Source organism: Trematomus bernacchii, unplaced genomic scaffold, assembly GCF_902827165.1.
Source record: "Trematomus bernacchii unplaced genomic scaffold, fTreBer1.1, whole genome shotgun sequence".
In the NCBI taxonomy this organism is placed as follows: Eukaryota; Metazoa; Chordata; class Actinopteri; order Perciformes; family Nototheniidae; genus Trematomus; species Trematomus bernacchii.
The window spans coordinates 19,810,113-19,831,743 of record NW_022987720.1 but is presented as its reverse complement, the minus strand read 5'-3'; the positions used below and the strand labels follow the sequence as shown (position 1 = coordinate 19,831,743).

General features: G+C 41.4%; 3 protein-coding genes across 3 annotated transcripts; 2 read left to right on the top strand and 1 right to left on the bottom strand.

Annotated features, from left to right (window-relative positions):
- The first annotated feature begins 133 nt into the window (after positions 1-133).
- LOC117493242 (glycerophosphodiester phosphodiesterase 1-like) lies at positions 134-3,654 on the top strand. The gene is made up of 6 exons (XM_034143696.1): positions 134-497; positions 1,411-1,586; positions 1,838-1,943; positions 2,219-2,311; positions 2,639-2,850; positions 3,488-3,654. Exons 1-6 carry the CDS (start codon positions 138-140, stop codon positions 3,633-3,635), a joined length of 1,095 nt encoding a protein of 364 aa, XP_033999587.1. The 5' UTR covers positions 134-137; the 3' UTR covers positions 3,636-3,654.
- A 1,887-nt stretch (positions 3,655-5,541) lies between these two features.
- Positions 5,542-10,017, top strand: LOC117492801 (MAPK regulated corepressor interacting protein 2-like). The gene is made up of 5 exons (XM_034143188.1): positions 5,542-6,070; positions 6,158-6,227; positions 6,757-6,896; positions 8,426-8,512; positions 9,621-10,017. Exons 1-5 carry the CDS (start codon positions 6,019-6,021, stop codon positions 9,689-9,691), a joined length of 420 nt encoding a protein of 139 aa, XP_033999079.1. The 5' UTR covers positions 5,542-6,018; the 3' UTR covers positions 9,692-10,017.
- Positions 10,018-10,108: 91 nt separating this feature from the next.
- Positions 10,109-21,134, bottom strand: trap1 (TNF receptor-associated protein 1). The gene is made up of 18 exons (XM_034143187.1): positions 20,936-21,134; positions 19,603-19,857; positions 19,411-19,493; positions 18,947-19,087; positions 18,010-18,081; positions 17,741-17,901; positions 17,390-17,499; positions 17,234-17,307; positions 16,567-16,722; positions 16,287-16,407; positions 16,115-16,184; positions 15,178-15,325; positions 14,889-15,074; positions 12,181-12,319; positions 12,007-12,092; positions 11,741-11,886; positions 11,555-11,627; positions 10,109-10,807 (listed from the first exon to the last, which is right to left on the bottom strand). Exons 1-18 carry the CDS (start codon positions 21,051-21,053, stop codon positions 10,706-10,708), a joined length of 2,241 nt encoding a protein of 746 aa, XP_033999078.1. The 5' UTR covers positions 21,054-21,134; the 3' UTR covers positions 10,109-10,705.
- Between the last annotated feature and the right edge of the window lie 497 nt (positions 21,135-21,631).

Genomic DNA, 21,631 nt, shown 5'->3' with positions numbered 1-21,631 from the left:
TATTTTATTTTTCAAACTTCAGATAGACTTGTCACTACCTCTCCTCCTTCCTCCCATGTCCCATACATCCTCTGCACCATCAATAAGTGAAATGTGTATGTCTGTGCGCGTGCGTGTGTGTGCGTGTGCGTGCCTGTATGATCTGCTTGCCTGCACCATGTGAGTGCTACCTGCAGAACAACGGCTTGAAACGACGGGTCTTCCAGCGTACGGTTCGTGACATAATACCGTTTAAGATGCTGCAGATCGGGGATGAGGTGGTGTATTTCTCGGCGTTGTTTCTGCTCGTGGTGTTGGGCACGCGGAGCGCCACGGGGGCCTCTCTCCTCACCGCTTTCCTCTACGTCTTCATGGTGATGTTCCGGTTTCCTCCGGTGCCGGCGGACCAGGCCGGCCGTGTCCTCCGGCCCGGGGCTCCGTCAGGCGGGGTCTTGGTGGTGGCGCACCGCGGGGGCAGCCATGATGCTCCGGAGAACACCTTGGCAGCGATCAGAGAGGTGTCATGCATCTGTCATGTGTTTGGCTGGAAACATAGATCTATGCATGTTTAAAAGAGCAAAAGTAGCATACTAGGCTAGATGAATGATGGCTACAAATATGTAACACACAATTGCATAATAGCTAGTCCAATTAGATGTAGCAATATAGTATTACAAGTGCATAGGAGTCCCCAAAATAATATAGTCAATTCCATTTGAACGATTTATTTATGGGCTGCTCAGGCTTTAAATGTCGTGAGTTGCCTTGAAGCATTGTAAGCAGAGCACCACATCTGCTGCTGGTTCAGTTTCTATCAGATCAGTAGATGCCTACCCTTGAACATTTGTTAATGCCATTCACTCACACTCTTTTTATTTCTACACACAATTATTTCTCCCTGTTTGTTACATACTGAAGTTGCTGAGTCGGCTTGCTTGTTGTGCTCTTTACTGTCCTGCATGCACCGCAGTGAAGTTTGATATGTGATATTGTCTATAGGCTATAGGCAGAGGATGGTTACCTCATATCCGAACCCTCACTCTTAATTACAGGGCATCACTTAGAGATACTCAGTAAATCACCTTTTGAATGACACAAAACCAATGTTATTTTCAATACCTGCTGACTCCTGTCATTAAAGTGACAGGCATGGCTAAATATATATAGCTTTCATGTCTTGTGACCCAATAAATAGTGAGTATTGTAGCCTACTGCTTTATCGAAGAGTCTAAATCTTTACAAAAGCTACGATTCAGAGCATTTATTTGGAGTCATGCAGATGAAAGCTTTCAAAATAATTAAGTCTTCAATGAAAAACTGCTGAATTTTCACAAAAATATTCATTTAGAAAATAAGCACTTAAACTAAAATAATTTACAGTATCAAAGCTGTCTTTTTGTGTAATTTTCCACCTGTGATGTCCTGCTTTAGGCCAGTAGGAACGGGGCCACGGGCGTGGAGCTGGACCTGAGCTTCACGGCAGAGGGGGTGCCCGTCCTGATGCACGATGAGACGGTGGACCGCACCACCAACGGCTCTGGACCAGTTAGCAAACTGCAGCTGGCCCAGCTTAAGAGACTAGATGCTGCTGCTCGTCACAGGCTGAGGTATGCTGCATTATATCATTTTTTAATGGTGTGATTTAAATCTTAGATAAAGAAGGACTACATGTTAAACAGGGATTACATACTTTATGTATTACATTCATACTATAAAGTTTGAGTTGCAGAAATATAGTTTTTATATGAGTGATCTATTGCCTCTCAGAAAGTGTCTTTCCTCATAAAATGTAAAGACTAAAAAATGGGGCAAAATAACTTTTGCATTAAGAACCTGTCATGATTTCTTTCCTCTCCAGAGACAAATACAGTGGAGAGAAGGTCCCAACTCTGCAGGAGGCAGTGGAGGAATCCATCAGAGAACAGCTCACCATCTTCTTCAATGTCAAAGGTCAACCTGATAAGGTAGTGAATATTATATAAGACTTAAGTATATGGATATATATATTTATACCAATAGAGCGGCTCATAATAGCTTATAGACCTACTCGATAGCTGACTCTAAACCTAAATCAGCAAAGAGGGCCAATCAGATTGCTTTTAATTTACCTTCGTGCTGATCCTTATAAGAGGCCCTCATTTCAGTTATCTTTAACTGAACCAACTTATTATGAATACAGTTATATTGATAGTTTTTTTCCTGCTTGTGTAGAAATGTGATATGTTTTCCTGTTTTCCAGGCTGCTTCAGTGCTTCATGAGATGTATAAGAAGTTTCCTGTCCTTTACAATAGCAGCATTGTTTCTTCCTTTGAACCAAAAGTAATCTACAAGGTAACACATATTTAAGTAATCAACACAAATAATTAAAATTGACTTTAGAAAGCTGTTTTAATGATTATTGATTTGTCTGAGGTATTTGAATAATTATTTTGTCCTTTTTTCTCATTTTCTTTTACTGAATTTATTTCTTAACATTATTACTCGTATTTTATTTTCTATTAATGGCACTAAAGATGGCTTTCTGGTTTGTTGCTGCTTTAAACTGAACCATCACACATATTTTAATAAAAGTACCAGGACCAAAAGTACCAAAAGAGCCACACCCTCCTCCTAATTTTTAATGTATTGTGTTGACTTTTACACTTTTTTTACCCATAGATGCGTCAGACGGACCCCAACGTGGTCACAGCTCTCATCCACCGCCCTTGGAGACTGAGCCGCTTTACCGACGGCGCCCCCCGGTCCCTGTCCATCTCGGGTCAGGTGTGGACGGGGGTTCTGGACATCTTGTTGGACTGGGCCCACCACCACATACTGTGGAAACTCTGCGGTGTCTCTGCCATCCTCATGCAGAAGGACTACATCTCACTGTAGGTCAAATGTTATTTAATTGTATAGTTACAAGGCACAGTCACAAAGCAAGTCATGGGGTTTAAGATAGTCTTACAGAATGTTAAGAAGAATCTTTTTTGTTTGCATATGATCTTAAAATAGTCTAGTTGGGCCTCACTAAGCATTATGTTCCTGTCTATAAATGAACACTGGTTGATTTTGCATCGATGCTTTGTTAGAAAATCAGACATAATCATTGGCTGTGTGTCCGCCGAGGCATATAGGAAATTATAAATCAAAACAGCAACATATAAAACACTGCTAAAACTATAATAGCCACCACAGCAAGGGCTCCCAACATCATTCTGATGGGTCACAAGATGATTAAAGTCTTCTCTGCCAACAAAAGGTGATTAACATCTTGTAGCCTTTAGTCACTTGCAAATAATAAAATGTCAACATAAAAAGATTCAAATTGAGATTTAAGATTTTGCTGATGTGATAAGAGTTTGATTAAAAACTGGGTGTTGATATGATCAAGTCATCCCAAGTCATAAGAGGACATTGCCTTGTGTAAAGGATCACTTAAGTACATGCAACTTTTTTTTACTGGTTATGGAATGTTCCTTGTATTTACTGATCTGTATTTTCTTTCCTCTTTCTTCTTTCTCTTAGGGACTACGTTCAGTACTGGGCAGAGCGAGGTGTGGAGGTGGTGGGCTGGACGGTCAACACCGCTGTGGAGAAAGACTTCTACCAAAACATGCTGAAGATTGGATACCTGACCGACAGTCTGCTGGAAGACTTTGATCCTCAACACTGATAAACACACACACACACACACACACACACACACACACACACACACACACACACACACACACACACACACACACACACACACACACACACACACACACACACACACACACACACACACACACACACACACACACACACACACACACACACACACACACACACACACACACACACACACACACACACACACACACAGGGATGGTTAAGTGTTTTCCACTTTCCAAGTTGGAAATGCCGTAGTGACCCAAATAACTTCATGATTGCCATAAGAATTACATTTACCATTTCCTTCTCCTTTGTAAGAACAAAACATACTTAAATACTCTAAGTGAAGATAATTACAAGCTAGAAAATTGGTGCTACCTAACTTTATGGTGGCAATCAAACCACCCAAGCTTGATAGAAATAAAATAAGATTTACTGTAGAGGTAAGAACATGTTATTACCTGTAGCTGGTATACAGGTAGTTTCCCTTTTTAAATCTACAGACACATCAAAACAATCAAACTCAGCTGTATACTACCTTGTCTATATCCTACTACCAGCAGTAATACCACTAGCTCTCCTGGACCAGGGATTTGGATTAGACAACCTTAAAGATATTTGTTCCCTTCTGGGCTGATCTTTCAGAGGCTTTAAAGAGACCAGTGTACATAGTTGTAGACATATTGGTAATGTATCATATCATTGCTTGCTATCATGATATTTATTTAATAATGAACTCTAGAATATATATTGTTAATATTAAGGAATGATGATACTTGATTATTTAGCAACTGAATCCTGATATGCTGTGAGTATAGATGTCAAGGCAGAGATTATTTAACATGAACTCCAACATATTTGTGTGATGTAACGTCTTTAAGACTCTCATTATGAATCATCAGAGGAGGAACACTTTTTGCTATTCGTGGAGAAATGTTTACTATGAACAGCAGTTGTGCCAGAAACTGACCTAGGTGCAATACATATTTGAAGATTGGAGCCATGCAGTGTGCTTGTTATATATTTGTGTTCGACAATACATTTCTCAGAGGTTTAAAAAAAAAAAAAAACTTTCCCCTGCCTTTTATTTCCTGCAGTGTAAAGAATGTCATATTGTAAAAAGAGCTTCATAGGCTTGCTAAACTTGAATAAAGCTTCACAATGTAAATCAATAATGCCTTATTAAATACTAAATTATTTAATGTTTTAAATGTGTCATTTTGTGAGACTTTTATGTAATTTCTGTTAATGGCCAGCTGTGCGTCTTTGTTAACCCATAGTTTAGCTTTCCATGCATTCAGTCAGTATATAGTAAAGCTTGGTTGCATTGTAAACATGGTTGAGTGTGCTGTATATGGTTGCACCTGACTTCACCTGTGTGTACTGTAAACACAGAGACGTTGGGCAGATGGGGGCTACATGAAGGAGCAGTTAAAGGGGGCTTTCTAAATCTGGCAGAGCTATAGTGTCATGGCTGCCGGATTTGGCACCCCCTCTGTAACTTTGGCCAGGATTCCCCTATATTTTAGGCAAACAAAAGCAATTTACTCTGATCAGGTGAAATATGTAATAATCCCCCTCCTCATTATACAAGACTACAACACAAAAAAACACAACATGATAAGAGTTAGTAAAGTCATATTTGAGATTGAGAATGTAATTGCTTGCACAATTAAACAAAACAGCAGACACAACTAAACATGTTAAAAAATAAGATAGCCTAACAAAAATTCCAACATCATGGGATTAATACAAGTGATCTCATCTTATCTTCATAACCATTACCACAAGCTAAAATAAGTCACAAGTCACAAGTCACAAAGGGCTGAACATGCTGGTCTCAAGTCAGTGTTACATAATTTCTTTCATCCATTTCGGGGACACTGTCTCTTTAAAACGCGGAGGGAGGCGTGTAAGGACGTAGAGAGAAGTGATGCGCTCTGACCATGGCTCTGACGGCGTGGGTCAATGTCTTATGAATGACAGCCGCCGTTTCAGGTTATGTGACATTGTGGCAGTGCAGGACACTTCAGCATTAAAGTGAGTTACGTTTTATTGTCCGGCCTGGGGGAAGGCAGGTGTGAAGGGGAGGGTCGCTGGATGAAATGCACTCCGGCTGCTGGACATACTGGTAGAGGCGCACGGTTGTGTATTCTGCGTGGTTATTACAAAACCTCCTGCGAAGTCTCATGTCAGCTCCTGCCTGGATTTGTTGTCTTTAAATCTTGTGAGAGAAATTCACCCGGATCAGCTGAGCAGGGGAGCGACTTGGTCCCCCAAAGATAGTTGTTATCGACAGATCCTGGTGGAAAGAAAAGTGTCTTTCCTCGCCTGCTCCTCCTGGACTCTTTCTCCAAAGTGCCAAACTCAAAGCGTACACGCGACTTTTCCTGCGCAGGATGTACACAATTACAAGGGGTCCCAGCAAACTGGCCACCCAGCGACGGACAGGTAAGACACTGGACTGTAACTTGCACACATTTCCCTTGTATTCAAGTGTATTTCCATTTCAAATAAAATGTAAACTTTTATTTCCAGGGCCTACGCAGCCGGTTGACACCAAAATAAACGACTTCAAGCACAAACAAACGTCCTGGGGCATGCCTGAGTAAGTGTACATCTCCTGGTAATGAAAACGCACCATAATGCTGCTACCAGTGCTGTTTTTATATGTCCCTTTTGAACATCTGAAATATATGGTTTATTAAGAAGATTCATTGTTTTGGTTAAAGTACTATAATTGAATGACTGTGTCCTGGCAGCAGTAAACGTCATCAACATGAGACAAGCAGCGTCTGATCTTCAGCCTGAATGATTTATAACACACACCTTCACACTGTAGCTTCCCAAAGTCTGCATGCTGTTTTCACGCCTTTAAAACCACCCAGTGTGTGTGTGGGGGGGGGGGGGGGGGGGGGTGGTGGTGGTGTGTGTGTGTGACCTTGTGGCAAGTCAAGGTGGCACATGGTCCTTGATTCAGCTGTTGCAATCTCTGACTCTCACTCAACCAACCATTTTTGATTTGAGGCCAAAAGGCTGACACTTTGGAAATGTTGTCTAGTGCTGATGCAGCATTTGCACAAAAAAAAGTATCAGACTACATTATGACATATTGTCTTTCTTCTCCTACCTGACAGCCTTCCTGCCCCACAGATAGTTTTCAACCGGCCAAATGGTAAGAAGTACCATCAGCCTGCTCTGGCTCTGCCTGCAGACAACCAGCAGGAAGAGAGATTCACACCCGCGCACGAGGAAAACGTTACATTTCTCTACAATGGTAAGGAACTGCCTGTACTGGAAAAACAAGATGAGACAACACTTGTTATTGTCTTACTGTATCCAGACACTCATCCCTAGTTTTTTGAATGACATTGTTTTACTATCAAGTGTTTAAATTAAAAGCTAACCTCCCCCCTCCCAGGCCTCACCCACACAGCTGCCCCGACACTGATAGCCATGATAGGCATCTAGCAGAAAAATGCTCTCACACCCATATATGCTACTATATGACCCACGCTGGAGCATGTGCTGGAGAAACAGCATGTTTTGGCTCTAACTAGCACCCACCATACCCTCATGGGAAGAGTCTCGTTGTCTGCTTTCAGGAAAGGAAACAAAGGCATCAGACAGGATGAATGGTTTTATTTGGTCTGTGTGAAACTCTACACACTGACCCAGTTTTAAAGTGTGCACTTCTTTTTAACATTCATTCACAGTCATTCAGTGTCAGGGATACTTCATGAGGCTCAGCACCTCTCACTTTATGTCCTGTTAGGAGCTAATGTTGAAGCTCAGCCTCAGCAGCTCATAAACAACTTCAGTAACCTTGTCTTCCAGCGGACAAGGACACAAAGGAGGGTCCCCCCCCTCCTGTTCAGGGTTGATTCATTCTTTTCTTAAAGTACCTCTACATGATAAGCTTAACCATTTAAGTTTTCTGAAAGTCATGACCTAAAGGCAGCTAGCAGAGATACAATCAATAACACACACACACACACACACACACACACACACACACACACACACACACACACACACACACACCACATGTGACCAGTCCACATGCTGCATTATTTGAAAAACAAACGTGTGCCAGGAGTGACAGGTTTATGAACCAGTTGCCCTTGTGGACTTTACTTGTTTGATGCTGTGGGTGTGACCCTGGGTTGTTTTAGATTTGAACTTTAACCACTTACATTCTTTATACCATATAACTTTGAATGAATTATGTTAAATCCTGGCTGCTGCACAGGCTCTGTAGTTTTCATACAGTTAACACTACAGATAGTTTTTATTTTTGCTTTGATAATGATAAGATATCTTTTAATCTGCTTTACCAAATGACTTGTGATTAATGAATTACCTAGTTAATGATTACATGGTTAATGGTCTACAAAACATGCATGTTACCTCAACATATTGCATTAGTTGTACATTTTGCATTGAATCAGTTGCAATAATGACTGCTTTTTTATTTATTGCATACCTAATGGATTTTATCCAATAAACACATTTATTCTAGGGAAACAATTACATTCATACCAGTGTAATAATTACAATAATCTGAATGCAATGCTTATCTTTATTCTAGTGGAACAAAGACTCTTATAACAGCGAACATTACATGTATTTTTTTTGTACTTACTATAGTAGAGCTCCAGTTGTTTGGTTTTTGTGATTTTCCTGTGACTTTTAATTGCAGGAGTAGCGCTCCATCTTTGAATTCTGTGCAATGATAATAAAGATTTTTATTTTATTCCATATCTTTTATTTGTTATTGTACTGACTGAGTGGTTGTGCTTTCAGCCTGGCAGGAGGTGGTGCAGCAGGATCCAGAGGAGGCCCAGGCAGCAGTCCACTATAAAGAGACCAGTCCCAGTCCACATGTGAAAAGTGAGTACAGCTGCTCCTCTTCCTCACTGTCATCCAAACTACGCCATCCTCTCCTGCTCATGCCTGTTCATTTACATTTGACTGGTTAAAGCTGAATTAAGCACGATGTTCATGTATAAGCATCAACGTTTATGGGATGTGTAGCACAGGTGTTTGGAGGATGTTTGTTTGAAGTAGTATCTGACTTCTTAATATTTTACAATAACAGCCTACAGGACATAGACAGTAGTATTTGGGACAGCCAGCCAACCAAGGATGTATTTCTTGTGCAGGAATGTCATTGTTTGTTTGTCAAACACCAAGATCTATATAGTTTGTCACAAAAACCAAAAAGTAAAGTGTTCCATAAAAAGTCACGGTATGTCATGAAGAATTGAAGTATAGCATATCATAAGAAACAAAAAATATTAACTTTTATTGTATGACATCAAAAACACATTAGATTTATGTCATGGAAATAAAAAACAATTATTAAGTATAACAAATGGTTTATCTCTCAAATATATAATTATAATATTTATAAAAAGCATTAAAGTTAAAAATGTAAACTGTAGTTTACCATAACAAGTCATGGTATATTATGCTTTAGAAAATGTCATGTCATAAGAAAACGCCCTTAAAAAGGTAATGGTAGAACATTATAAAATGTGTTAGCTGTCTTCAAAGTGACTAGGCTACTACACAACAACGAAAATGGTTGTTTTGTGGTGTATTTAATTGTTTCAGTTTTTTAACCTTATGAAACACCCTGTGATCTATCACCAAGATGTATTTGACTAAAACTGCTATAATGGGTGTTTATTTTATATTACGTTTCTAAAACTCATTAGCTTAGACAAAAAAAAAAAAAAAAATAATAACAAATATTTATAACCAATTTGTTAGCCATGAATTTAACATAGTGATGCAGATATCACTTTAACCACTGGAGGGCGCAACTCTAACTAGCGTCAAGTCAGAAGAAAAATTATAATGGCATTTCCGGTAAAAACTCTATTTCTACACTATAATGACTCCTGATCAAGCTTTGTAAATGTGGAAGTTATTTGTGCTAGGATAATAGAACTGCCAACAGACTTTTAACCAGTTTTATGTTTTTGTTCTCCAGATTTCGTGCCTTTAGATCTGGATGAATGGTGGGCCCAGCGTTTCCTCGCTAATATAGACAAGCTCTCCTGACACTCTTCTTGGATTTGTTGATCTTGACGGACGGTCAGGAGGTGAGACCTGAAGCAGGACGACTCACAGAGAGGACGCCTGGGCAGATGGGACGGGTCAAAAGGCCCTGAAGTGGTTTAAATGGATGGAAAGCGCTGGGACGCTTGCAAAGACACCACAGAGAATCCCTTCTCTTGAACTCTTGCCTTTTACCTACAATCCATCTGTCTCCAAATGTACAGTCTGCGACAGACTGAACACTGGAGGAGGACATCTTGAAGTTGAGGTTCCTCTCATCTTTCATATGTGATGTTACATTGAAATGCAGTAAAGTTGTATTTTCAAGATGTCCTGTATTTGGAATCTTTGAATGCATTTTTGTCACATTGGTTACAAACACAGGAAAGTGTCAACAGCTCCATAAATGCTCAGGGTAAATCTTTTTTTTATTAGATTTAATGATACTTTAATATCAATGAAACCTGTTGAGAATCAATGTTTGACCACTGACAAGACACATCTGCAGCTCACACACCATCTACAAACACTCTAGTTTGACCCAGTTCAAAAATATTTAATTACATTAAATATTGCCACATTCAGGTATTTAACATTTTATAAACCACAAAGCAAACATAACATTAACAAAAAAAGGATTTGCATTTGTAATGAAGCCATGAAGTCTCCTGCCACTTCAAAGCTTTAATGCACACTTCATCTTTACACATGGTGTTTCACAAGGATTTTGAAATGAGAATCTAGAGATCAGAGTTGCCTCCATACTCCTGATGAAACAGTGCTGCACACAGGGATTTACAGAGAAGCTTCCTTTAGTTCATCTTCACAACAGCTGCTCTTTAAAGCCTTTGTGTGCTCTCCATATAAGGGTTCAATGAAGTAGTCTAGAGGGAAAGAGATGTGGTTTTAAGGCTCCAGACGAACACAGTCCTGTTGGTTCTCTTCTGCAGTCATCCAGCTTTGTACGCCCTTCAGAGGCTTAAACCCCAGTCAGTCTGCACTGTTAGTGTCTGTCTCTCAGTGCTTCTCCAGAGCTTTAGTCAGCAGGTCGTTAAGGCGGGAAATCATCGGTCGGGGGTCGTCGTTCAGGCCGGCTGTGATCATAGCATTGTCATAGATCTGCAGAATGTAGACAACAGACGTAAATGTAAAAACTGCACTGATAAGACTTTAAAGTGTGGCACTCTGGAATAGTTTGTAATTGTGAAAACATTTTCCTGATATAAGTCATATTTTCCAAAAAAAAATCATGAAAACCATGTGGGTATAAATTACCACAAAATACAAGCTAGCAGTCAAGTAATGACAGTCTCAAAAAAATACTAATGGTTAATTAAGGTAATACAAAAACAATAGTGAGGGGAGCTGCAAACACCTGTATTCCAACACCTTAAACAGTCAATTCAGCATAATGTGTATTTCCATCAACAGTCATATTAAAGTCACTATGTTGCTGCTTTTAACCAGAAAACTCATTCATGGTTTATTCCAATCACTTCTACTGATTTGTGCTAGTAAAAGCACTATGTTATTTTCTACCAGCTTGGGATCATGGCAGTTGTCTTCACCACCATTGCTGTATCATGTTATACCTTTTAAGCTATTGTCATTAACTAAACATTTCCTGCAGATGTTTTTAAAGTCAGGCTTCAAATGTGCATCATCTGTGCAGGAAGACTTTATTGAGGGTATGTCTTTTAGAAGAGAAACTGTAAGACATGACCTTGTAGGACGGACACAATTTGTGCTGTGGAATTGTATAATATCCTATTCTGGTCCGAAAACCAGGATAACACTGAGGACGTTTTAACAGCAAGCTAAATAAAATAAAACATGTTTCCCACATGCCGCTGTAAGCCACAGTACCTGTTCCAGGAGCAGTCCAGCCAGCTCAGAGTTGCTCTCCTTCAGTGCCTGCAGCTTCTTGATCAAATCATGTCTGTCAGAGGGTAAAAAGAACAAGATGGTGAGAGCTGGACCAAAACACACCATTTATTCCATTCAGTCAAATCCATGCCACCATTACTTCCCCTCCCTCTCTCCCTCTCTCACCCTGCATTGATCTCCAGTGTGGGCTGCAGAATCTGCGCCCTCTCCTCGGGGGTGCGGGCCAGCTGCTGGGTGCGGAGGAAGTGGCGAGCAGCCCCCATCTCCAGCACCGTGATCATCGCTGGGTGGGTGTCCAGCCGGGGGGTCAGCTACGGGCCGAAGAGAAAATGTATCATGCAATGTGACATTATCTGACTTGAGAAAACAATGGCCCAATGATTTGAATTCAACACATTTGAGGCTTGGACAGACTCTAGTCTTATCTTCACCTTTATGTTGGTGACTCGGGGGCCCAAAGCGTTCTTCATCCAGGAGATGAGGTCTTCGGACTGATCCTGGGTCAGGCGCTCAGAGGCTGTAGGAGAGAGAACAAACAGGAGTCAGGACTGCAGCCGTGAGAGAGACAGCTGTTCTGGAGACACGAGAGGCGGGGGGGGGCGGACCTGGCTTCACGTCTTCAAACTTCTCCTCTTTGTAGTGATCCACCACGATGTCCGTCTCCACTGAGATCACCTTCTTCTTGTCGAAATCCCGCAGGTGGAGCAGGGTCAGCTCGTCAAACTGCTCGTAGCAGAACAGCACCTGAACACACCACAGAGGCGTCAAGCAGCAGTTTACAATCATAATGACCAGGGGCCTCATGTATAAAGCCTTGCGTAGGATTGACGTGGGAAGGTTGCTTGCGTAGGACAAAGCAAATAAATACGCACAGACATTTTCCGATTCATAAAAGACTGCGTACAGCACATCCTACGCCGGTTTCCCTTTATAAATCACAATCAACTCGAAATGCGGCGCAGCTTTTGTAGGCTTCACGTAACGCCCATATTTGCCTATACATAGTCAAAGAAACGCCCATTCATTCATTCATTCATTTTGACTGACTGCATGAAGAAGATCGCAGGAAATTACGATAGAACAGCTAAAAAAGACATCTCACACCGTGTCAGATTTTGGTTATTGTGGGGAGGTCGAGATAAATCATATTGTTTGGTGGATGCAGTTTGAACCAGAGTAGCAGCATGGAGGTCGGATCGTCACCAAAATAAATAAATAAGTGGTCCGAAAAAAGTTAATGACAAAAAAAATACACATAACCTTCCTCAGGCAGTGTGTTTGTCCCGGGGACAGGAGACACCCCCTTGATGAGAAACTAAGAAATGATCGGGGAATCCCTCCGGAGTGGAGTCATGACGACTGGATCTGAATTATTTTGTTGTATTTGGTGGTTTGTGTTCCAGCTGTCGATCAGCAACTATATATCCATAATCCACCAAAGGAAATACAACTAATGGATTGTGTTATATTAGCTGTACAATTTACCACATATGGTGTTCTTAGTTTCCATACCTCCTGTGTTTTACGAGCGACTTATCAAGTCTTGGCAAACGGCATAAAACACGATTAAACGTGATAGTATATAAAACCATGCTCGTATCTACAACCTATAGAAATGCAAAACGGCGTCAGTTTAAAGTAATTCTGTCCTCCTGCTTACCGCATCATTTATGAGAAAACATTTCTTAACAAGAGAACATAATCGAGGGGTGATCAATAACATTTCCGTATTTATTTATTTCTCCAAGTTATGTTTTTGTGTGCACTGAGGAGTCTCAAACAGGCATTTGTTAAATCATTTTAAGATTGGCTTTAATCAATTTGTGAAAATGAATTCTTCATATTTGATAAATGAGAGGTAACATTTTATTTATGGTATTATTTCCACATATTTCTCTCCATTCTTCCTTCTGCCAACGGTGTCGCAGTTTCTCGTCTCTCCCGTTGTTGTGCTTAGTGCGTACGCATGGGTTAGAGTTTGCGTGGAGGACCGCACATTTTCCCGTCAAGTTTGTTTTTTATAAATCGCAAACATTGCGTAGAAACTGGCGTACGCCATCTTTTGAGCGTACGCACCGTTTATAAATGAGGCCCCTGGTTATGATCAGTTTTATAGTGGCAGGCCCAAATCTTGTCTTTTTCTTTCCGCCTGAGGACAACAGACTCTTATGGCGCGTTTCCACTACAGCGCGGAGCACGGTTTAAGAGGGCTGTGACGTCAGCGGCCCGTCTTTGGTTGCGTTTCCACTTGGCCTAGTACCGGCCGGCGGGTCCTAATTCACAGTTTTTCTGGCCTCATAAAATCGTGGGTCCAGGGCCAGAGACAACGAGGCTGAGTCGGGCTGAGTATGCTAAACTAGAGAGAGCATCGCTGGCAAGGGGGCTACAACTACAACAAGATGGACATATTTGACCGTGATTTAATTGTAATACACGTTTCAAAATGATGCCGAAGTACCAACATACTGATACCGGTTAGTAAAAACCATGAATTAATGCTTTGTCAAGTCTGCAGACAGACGGCAGGCGAAGAACCTTTTAAAATGCGTGTGTTCTAAATGGAGATTGGCTAAGCTAACGCAGTATATGCTCCGACCGTCCACACTCACAACAACGGCCTATACAGACATAAATAAAGCAGCGACTGTATTCACCATGACACAGGCAGTCTGTGGTTTGTACTTGTTTAACTTTTGTCTAGTTTCTGAACATATATGAGGAGCTGTGAGCTCTGAGTGCTAACAGCTAACGGCTGTGTTGTTTTTCTGGGGTTCTCTGAAGATCACGTCACGGCTCCGCCTACACTGCGTTACTATAGATACTACCCCAGTTCCTAAACTGTAATGGAAATGCGCCATAAAGTGAGCCAGTCCTAACGAGGCCCAGCCATACCGAGCGGGGCCGAGCGAGGCCGTGTAGTGGAAACGCGCCATTATATAATTAGCTGAAGTGTCATAGATGAACATATCTGGGCAGTAATATAGTAAATACAAAACAAGTTTTCAGTTTAGGCCTAAAAGTTGATAAAATGTCCACTGCAAGCAAAGCTATTTAGAGTTTTTATAAAATGTTAAATAAATGATATCTTTAAATCTATCATTGTTTTTGATTTGATTCATAACCAAGTAAACCAAATGAAGTGGGAAAGCAGTATAGAACTGAACATCATACAAACTAAGTTAAGTGAGTATTAACAGCTCAATAATTGTGTGGATACTGTGATAATGTGCCCTCTGTAAGGTGTAACAGAACATATGACTTTCTGATATTGCTTTCTTTCTCAGCACACATGCCATTGTTTCCGCCCTCTCACCTCCATGTCTTTCTGTTTCATGGCCTCGTAGTACGGGGAGTGCTCTGCCAGATGGCGGTTGGGCGCACACAGGTAGTAGATGTTGCGATCGCCGGCCTTCATGCGGGAGGAGTACTCCATCAGGTTGGTCTGCTCGCCGGCAGGCAGAGCAGAGGACTCGTATCTCAACAGCTTCGCAATGTCCTCCTGTAGAGAGACAGCAGGGGGAGGCCAACACTGTTATCATGTTCCAAGACAACACATTTATCAAGCTTTGGCCACATCTGTAGGAAGTTGTGTGCATCTCTACCTTGACGTCTTGTTCCTGCGTGGTGACGATGCCCTCCCTCATGAAGAGGCCGTACTCCTCAAAGAACTTCTTGTATTTCTCCGGCTCCTTCTTGCTCTGGTCTAGCAGGAAGCGGATCACACGCTGCTGCAGAACGTCACGCAGCTTCCTGGAGACAGGGGGGGAGGGAGACAAATAAATCAGGGGATCAATATTGGAAAACAAGGTAGGAACTGAGAATTGCATCGTTAGTGAATATTCCCAAAAATGAGAGATATAGATTTTGAGGATATGATGATGTGATTACACCAGTTGTGTTTGTATGCTTGTTTGTTGCCATTAGAAGACTTACGATTCACACAATGTGTTGACAGAGCCCATTTTATTTATTGTTTTTGTTGTGTGGTTTCATTTGACTATTTCATAATGTTATATACAATATTACCATTCCTATTTAACTGAAAATACTCTTTGAAAGTGTGTACTTGCACATGTATGCTCTTATAGACTATTACAGACATTACATTAATGCACACAATGTACAACAATATCTGTTTTTTTAAACGTTTTATTACTGCCAATTTTTATTCCGTATTTTATTCCTTTTTATTCCATTCCATTTCTATGTAAATACTGTTATATTTTACTATATTTCTTATTATTTTAAATATTTTTCTAGTTCTCTATCTGTGTTTTTAATTTTTGTTTTACTTTATGTATGCACCACGACACCAAGTCAAATTCCTCGTACGTGTCAACCTACCTGGTAATAAACCTGATTCTGATTCTTATATTATCATTATCAGTGGCATAAAGTGGTCTATAAACGAAAATAACATTGCACACATATCACAATTGTTCCTGGGTCAACATATTGTCAAACAGAAGTAGTTATTGCGACAGGCTTGACTATGCCTTGAACACAGTCATTAAAACCTGTGTAAAACTGCTGTTTTACCTGATGAGGGCGCTCTCCTGCAGCAGCTCTCTGCTCAGGTTCAGTGGGATGTCCTCACTGTCCACCACACCTGCACACACACAAGGTCAAACTCAGCGCTGGAACATTAAAAACCGTTTGTTTCGCCAAAAATCGATAAATAATACAGTAGAGTATAATAAACGATGCAGACCTCGGAGGAAGCGCAGCCACTTGGGCAGGATGTCGGTTGCTTTGGTCTGGATCAGAACCTTCCGGCTATACAGAGCCACGCTGGAGCCCATCTCCCTGCTCACATCAAACATGCTGGGCTTCTGTGGATGCAGAAATAACGATTAATGAAATAAGTTCATTTGTACTTAATACCACCTATGAAAAAAAGTATCTAAGGGGAGAGTTACATGACAGGTTGGTATTATTTCCGGGGTTGTTGTGACACATTATGGGGCCCGGGAAAACAGGGGTCAGCTCACCGCGTCAGGAACATAGAAGATGCTCCGGATGTTGACGGGTGCGTCGGTGCGGTAATGCAGCGTGTAGCGGGGCTTATCGTAGGCCTGGGCCACATAACGATAAAACTCCTCGTGCTGCCAGTCACTGATCTCTTTAGGCTCCATCATCCACAAGGCCTGAGGGGAATCAGAGGCCAACACCAACATATTTTACATACATGTATAAAATGTTACTACAGTGCTTTCTAACTTTAGATGTACTCCTCAGCCCAGACTGCAAAATGAACAGTTAACAAACCATATTTAACATTCGCAATAGCGGCATTGTGGTCAAGTCATCAAAATAATTATACTAAATAAGAACGTCCACCTAGGTATGAATATATTGTAAATACTGAGACTATTTCATTTAAAACCTGTGTGCAGAAAGGAACTCAAATAAAGCCTAATATAAGTCTGCAGAGGCAGCATAAAAAATGTGTGGGTCACAGATCATATTTTAATGAATGAAAGAAAGTTGTAACTGCTTCAAAAGCCCACCTGACCCAGATCTAATGTTTACACAGTTCAAGTGAAGGGTTTGCTCAAAAACAGCTTCACTGGTCGAGCTCAACCGTATTTATACAATGACCTTTTTGAATTTTTCTTTTGAGTAAGGTCACATTGAACCGCAGAGTCATGGGCTCACCTGCAGAGTGTTGAGCCTCCGCCCGTTCAGGAAGATGGGGAAGCTGACAAAGTTGCTGTACTTTGTTACAACCTCTGAAAGAGAAACAACAGCTAGTTAGCTCATGGAGCGACGCTACACGCATGTGTTTTATCACCGCAGTAACAGCAGTTATACCTTTGACTCTGTCCTCAGTGGAAAACTCTTTGCAGTCGTCTTTGAAGTGCAGCACGATCTTTGTTCCCTGTTGAACACCGGTGGCTTCAGCGATCTCAAAAACTCCAGAGCTGATGAAGACAATGACAGAGAATGTCTCAGGATCACATGTTGTTTTTACTTCCAAATTTGTTTTGCAGATAGCTAGTTTTAGTTTAGATTCACTTCTACTCTATGTGTTTGGGCCAGTGATGGACAGATGTATGTTTCCATTCTTTGTTCTGCTGCAGAAAACAATAACACTGAAGAACACTTTCATTCCCACTCTTGATATAAAATGCTGTCCTCCCCATGCCTCGCCCCCCCTCTCACCCGTCAGAGGACCACTTGTATCCGGGTGCGTCGGGCTCAGAGGACCGGGAGTAGACCTCCACCGAGTCTGCCACCATGAAGGTGGAGTAGAAGCCCACCCCGAACTGACCAATGATGGTGCTGCTGGCCTCAGCCTTGTTGGTCAGGGCATCCAAAAAGGCCTGCAGGGAAGGAATGATTATTATGGCTTCATCATAACAAAAGTGTGACATTCATAGACATAAAGTAATGCATTCGTTGGGTCGTTCATTGTATATAAACACACTGACCTTTGACCCGGAGCGGGCGATGGTCCCCAGGTTGGCTACCAGCTCCTCTTGGTTCATCCCCACTCCTGTGTCCTGCACAGCACAGAGAGCCCCAGTTACTTACAGTCTCTGTAGCTAACTGTACAATACTCATCCACCAGGGGGCGATACATCTCAAAAACAGCCCAGGAACCAGAGTCTACCTGAGCCTTTCTTCACTGCAGGAACATGTTTCACACTTGAGTATCCACTGAAATTTGCAAACAGGGACATTTGGATGAACCACATTTTAAAGAGGACGGAATTTAGTAATTGTTATATTCTGTGTGTAGGGGAGGGAGTTGCTGTGGGACAATCATTGATCGACTGAATCGATTGCGGTGCTAAGATGACGAAAAACAAGCGAGACAATTACACTACAAGTCTCCAAAATGGCGTCCCTGACGTTGTTTCATAAAGCTTTGTTCATGAAAAGAAATAAAGTGATACTGAGATTTTTCTACCACATTGACTGGGATGGAACCAGGAGACTGCTGGGACCGGTTGAAACCACTCGGTAGACCATTTTTCATTCAGTGCCACTCCCTCTACTGCACACATTGTTTTTCATTTATCTACACTCTTCTTTCCCAATTTCAGCCAGATGCTGAGACATCTTCTGGGCCACCCTTTGGTTTCAAGCTTCTACCTCTCGCTCCCTCTGTGCGGTGTCCTCTCATCTATACTGATTAGGGCTTCTTTTTTTTACCAACTATTATTCTCTATTCTCCTTTTTTGAGTAGTAGTTGGTGAAAACAGACAATAGTAAAATCTTGATTGCTATTATTGCATTTGTTAAAGGCGTGCGTATTATGTAATATGTATCTTCTTAACCAATCACATAAAAACGTTGAAAATGACTTGCATTAAGTATCAACCACAATTGATGCAGACCTATCTTACACAGCGATGGTTATACCTGAATGGTTAAGGTACCCTTGGCACTGTCAGTCTGCAGGTGGATCTCCATCTGAGCCGTTTCTCCACCTGCCGTCATCAGTTTGTGGCGCAGCTTCTCCAGAGCGTCACTGCCGTTGGAGATCAGCTCCCTGATGAACACCTGGTGGGTCGGAAAGAGGAGAACAGTTATAGGTTATATCTGAAAGGTCAATCAAGCTAAATAGTATGTTATTCCTCTCTCTGACAGACTATGCATTATATTAATGCACACAATATCTTGTTTTTTTACAATGTAAATACTGCTATATTTGAGTATGTTATTATAGTTTTCTTAAAATAGTTTTCTATCTGTGTTTTACATTTTTGTTTAACTTTATGTATGCACCAAGACACCAAGTCAAATTCCTCGTGTCAACCTACCTGGTAATAAAGGTGTTTCTGATTCTCTCTCACTAACACACACACACACAATATACCACTAACCTCCTTCTCGGAGTACAAGGACCTGGCAACAATGTCCAGCAGTTTTTTCGTCTCAGCCTGAAATTCATGTTTGGAAAAGTCACCTGCATGAATCATGGGGTAGAAAAAAACAGTCAGATGATCTTAAATCTAACAAATCAGAAGCTTGTCATTGTCTTTGAGGGAGTTGCATGTCTGCAGCTGTTCCGGCACCTTGAACAGCCTCAGTGTTGCTGATGATGGTGTGCAGAGGCTCCTCTTCAGGCTCCATCTCCAGCTCCTTCTCCAGATCCTTCTCCAGCTCTTTCTCAGGCTGCTTCTCCGGCTCTTTCTCCAGCTCTTTCTGAGGCTGCTTCTCCGCCTCCTGGGTGCTGTAGTAGGACTGCTGGCTGAAGCCCAGGCCGGCCCGCTGGGAGCTCCACACGGGGGGCCGACTGCTCCACCCCCGCTGCTGTCCAGCCTGCAGGTCTGATGGCAAGAGGTGAGTCAGCTGACATCTACATTTTTATCTTTTTGGATGCCTTAGATCAGGGGTGTCCAAACCTTTTTCACCGAGGGCCACATACAGAAAAATATATACGAAGGGCTGGGCCGCTTATAGGAGGTATATTGCCTCGTAAGTTAAGTTATAAGTTAGCAAAATGTAGGTAAATTAGGCTTGATACATGAATATGCGTTAAGAAAAAAAACAGCCTACATCACAGCTCTCTATAGGGTTTCATTTATCTCGTTGGCAACTCATCCCTTAAACAGAAGCCTCAGAGTGATTATAATAAGATGAAATATGAAGAGTCTATTTAAAGCTTGTTATGTAAATAAGTCATTGGGCTTTTTTTTATCAACTAAGATTTGTTAGAAAATGTTTTCAACATGAATCGACTGAATTTATTTGTAAAAGTGGGCTTATTAACACATGAATACTACTGTGTAATATATTTTCACATATATGTTTAAGAGGCACAATATAAGACAAGCACACGTTTCATTTGTGGGCCATATTTCATTATACTTTTTGAATTTGCTGAGGGCCGATTAAAAATGGCCCGCGGGCCGCATTTTTGACACCCCTTAGATGTATTTACAAAACACTACCAGAAATGTGATACCTACACTAGAGAACAATCTTAAGACCCAGTAAAAAAGCGTGGTGAATAGATACAATACTACTCTCTCTTTCTTACAGCAAAGTATATGAGAAACCTTTTAGAACAGCTGTTTAGTGATGCCAGCTGTTTCAGTGACTGAGAGACACTGGAGTCATGTTTGCAAAGTCAAAATCCCTTAACACCAATCTGTTGCAGGTGCAGAGATGTGATGATGTAATAACTGAGTTCTATAAGCAACCCCTCGGTTTTATTCATATTGTAGTTTTGTACCTCTTAAGTGAGATATCGGACTACAAAAGTAGCTCGTGGACTTGGACTGCAGGCAGGTAAATAAGGCATCATCCGACGCAGAGTTCACATCACTTTGTACATCCATGCTTTGATCTTGCAGCTGTCATCAACTAGCATGGGAGCTAACTCGGCTCATAAACACAGCTTACCTCCAGTGAACGAGCGCGAGGTAACTCCGCTGCTGAGTCCTCGCACACATGACGTCAGCCGTGAGTTGGTCCTCGAGGAACCGAGGGCGAACCGGGCCAGCGCGAGGCAGCGGGACATGTTGACAGACAAGGGACAGGAAGACAAGTCGACTGACCAACTGACCGAGGGACACACGCCGGACGATGTTAGCGAAAAAGGACCCGCGACGGCGCCATGTAATGACGTCATTAGGGGGTCCATCACACTGCCTGATGTAAAGTTAAACATTTTACACAGACTAAAATGTAATTAAAAATGGTATATAGGTGTACATTAAAATGTAGTTTATATGCATTGGAAAAAGACATACTAGCACTTTATATGTATCAATGTAGTACCCTCCTTTATTATGTCATTGATACATTTCAGTTAATTTGACCTTCAAGGTCAAACAGTTGTCATCTGATCAAATCTAAGGAAAAAATGTATAATTATGTTTCAAGTTAATGCTGATTGGACGTGAAACGATTATTTAATAAATTGGGAACTCTGGCTTATTTTTCTGTCTTTTTATATTTCGTTATTATTTGGGAATCGTTTTTTCAAAGCAGTCAATATTAAATGAGTTTTTCCTTGGCTTACATTAAAGCACAAAGAGTTGCTTGGCGTTTTTAACTGCGAGGTGAAGCTAATCATCTTGGTGATTTGGGGTGTTC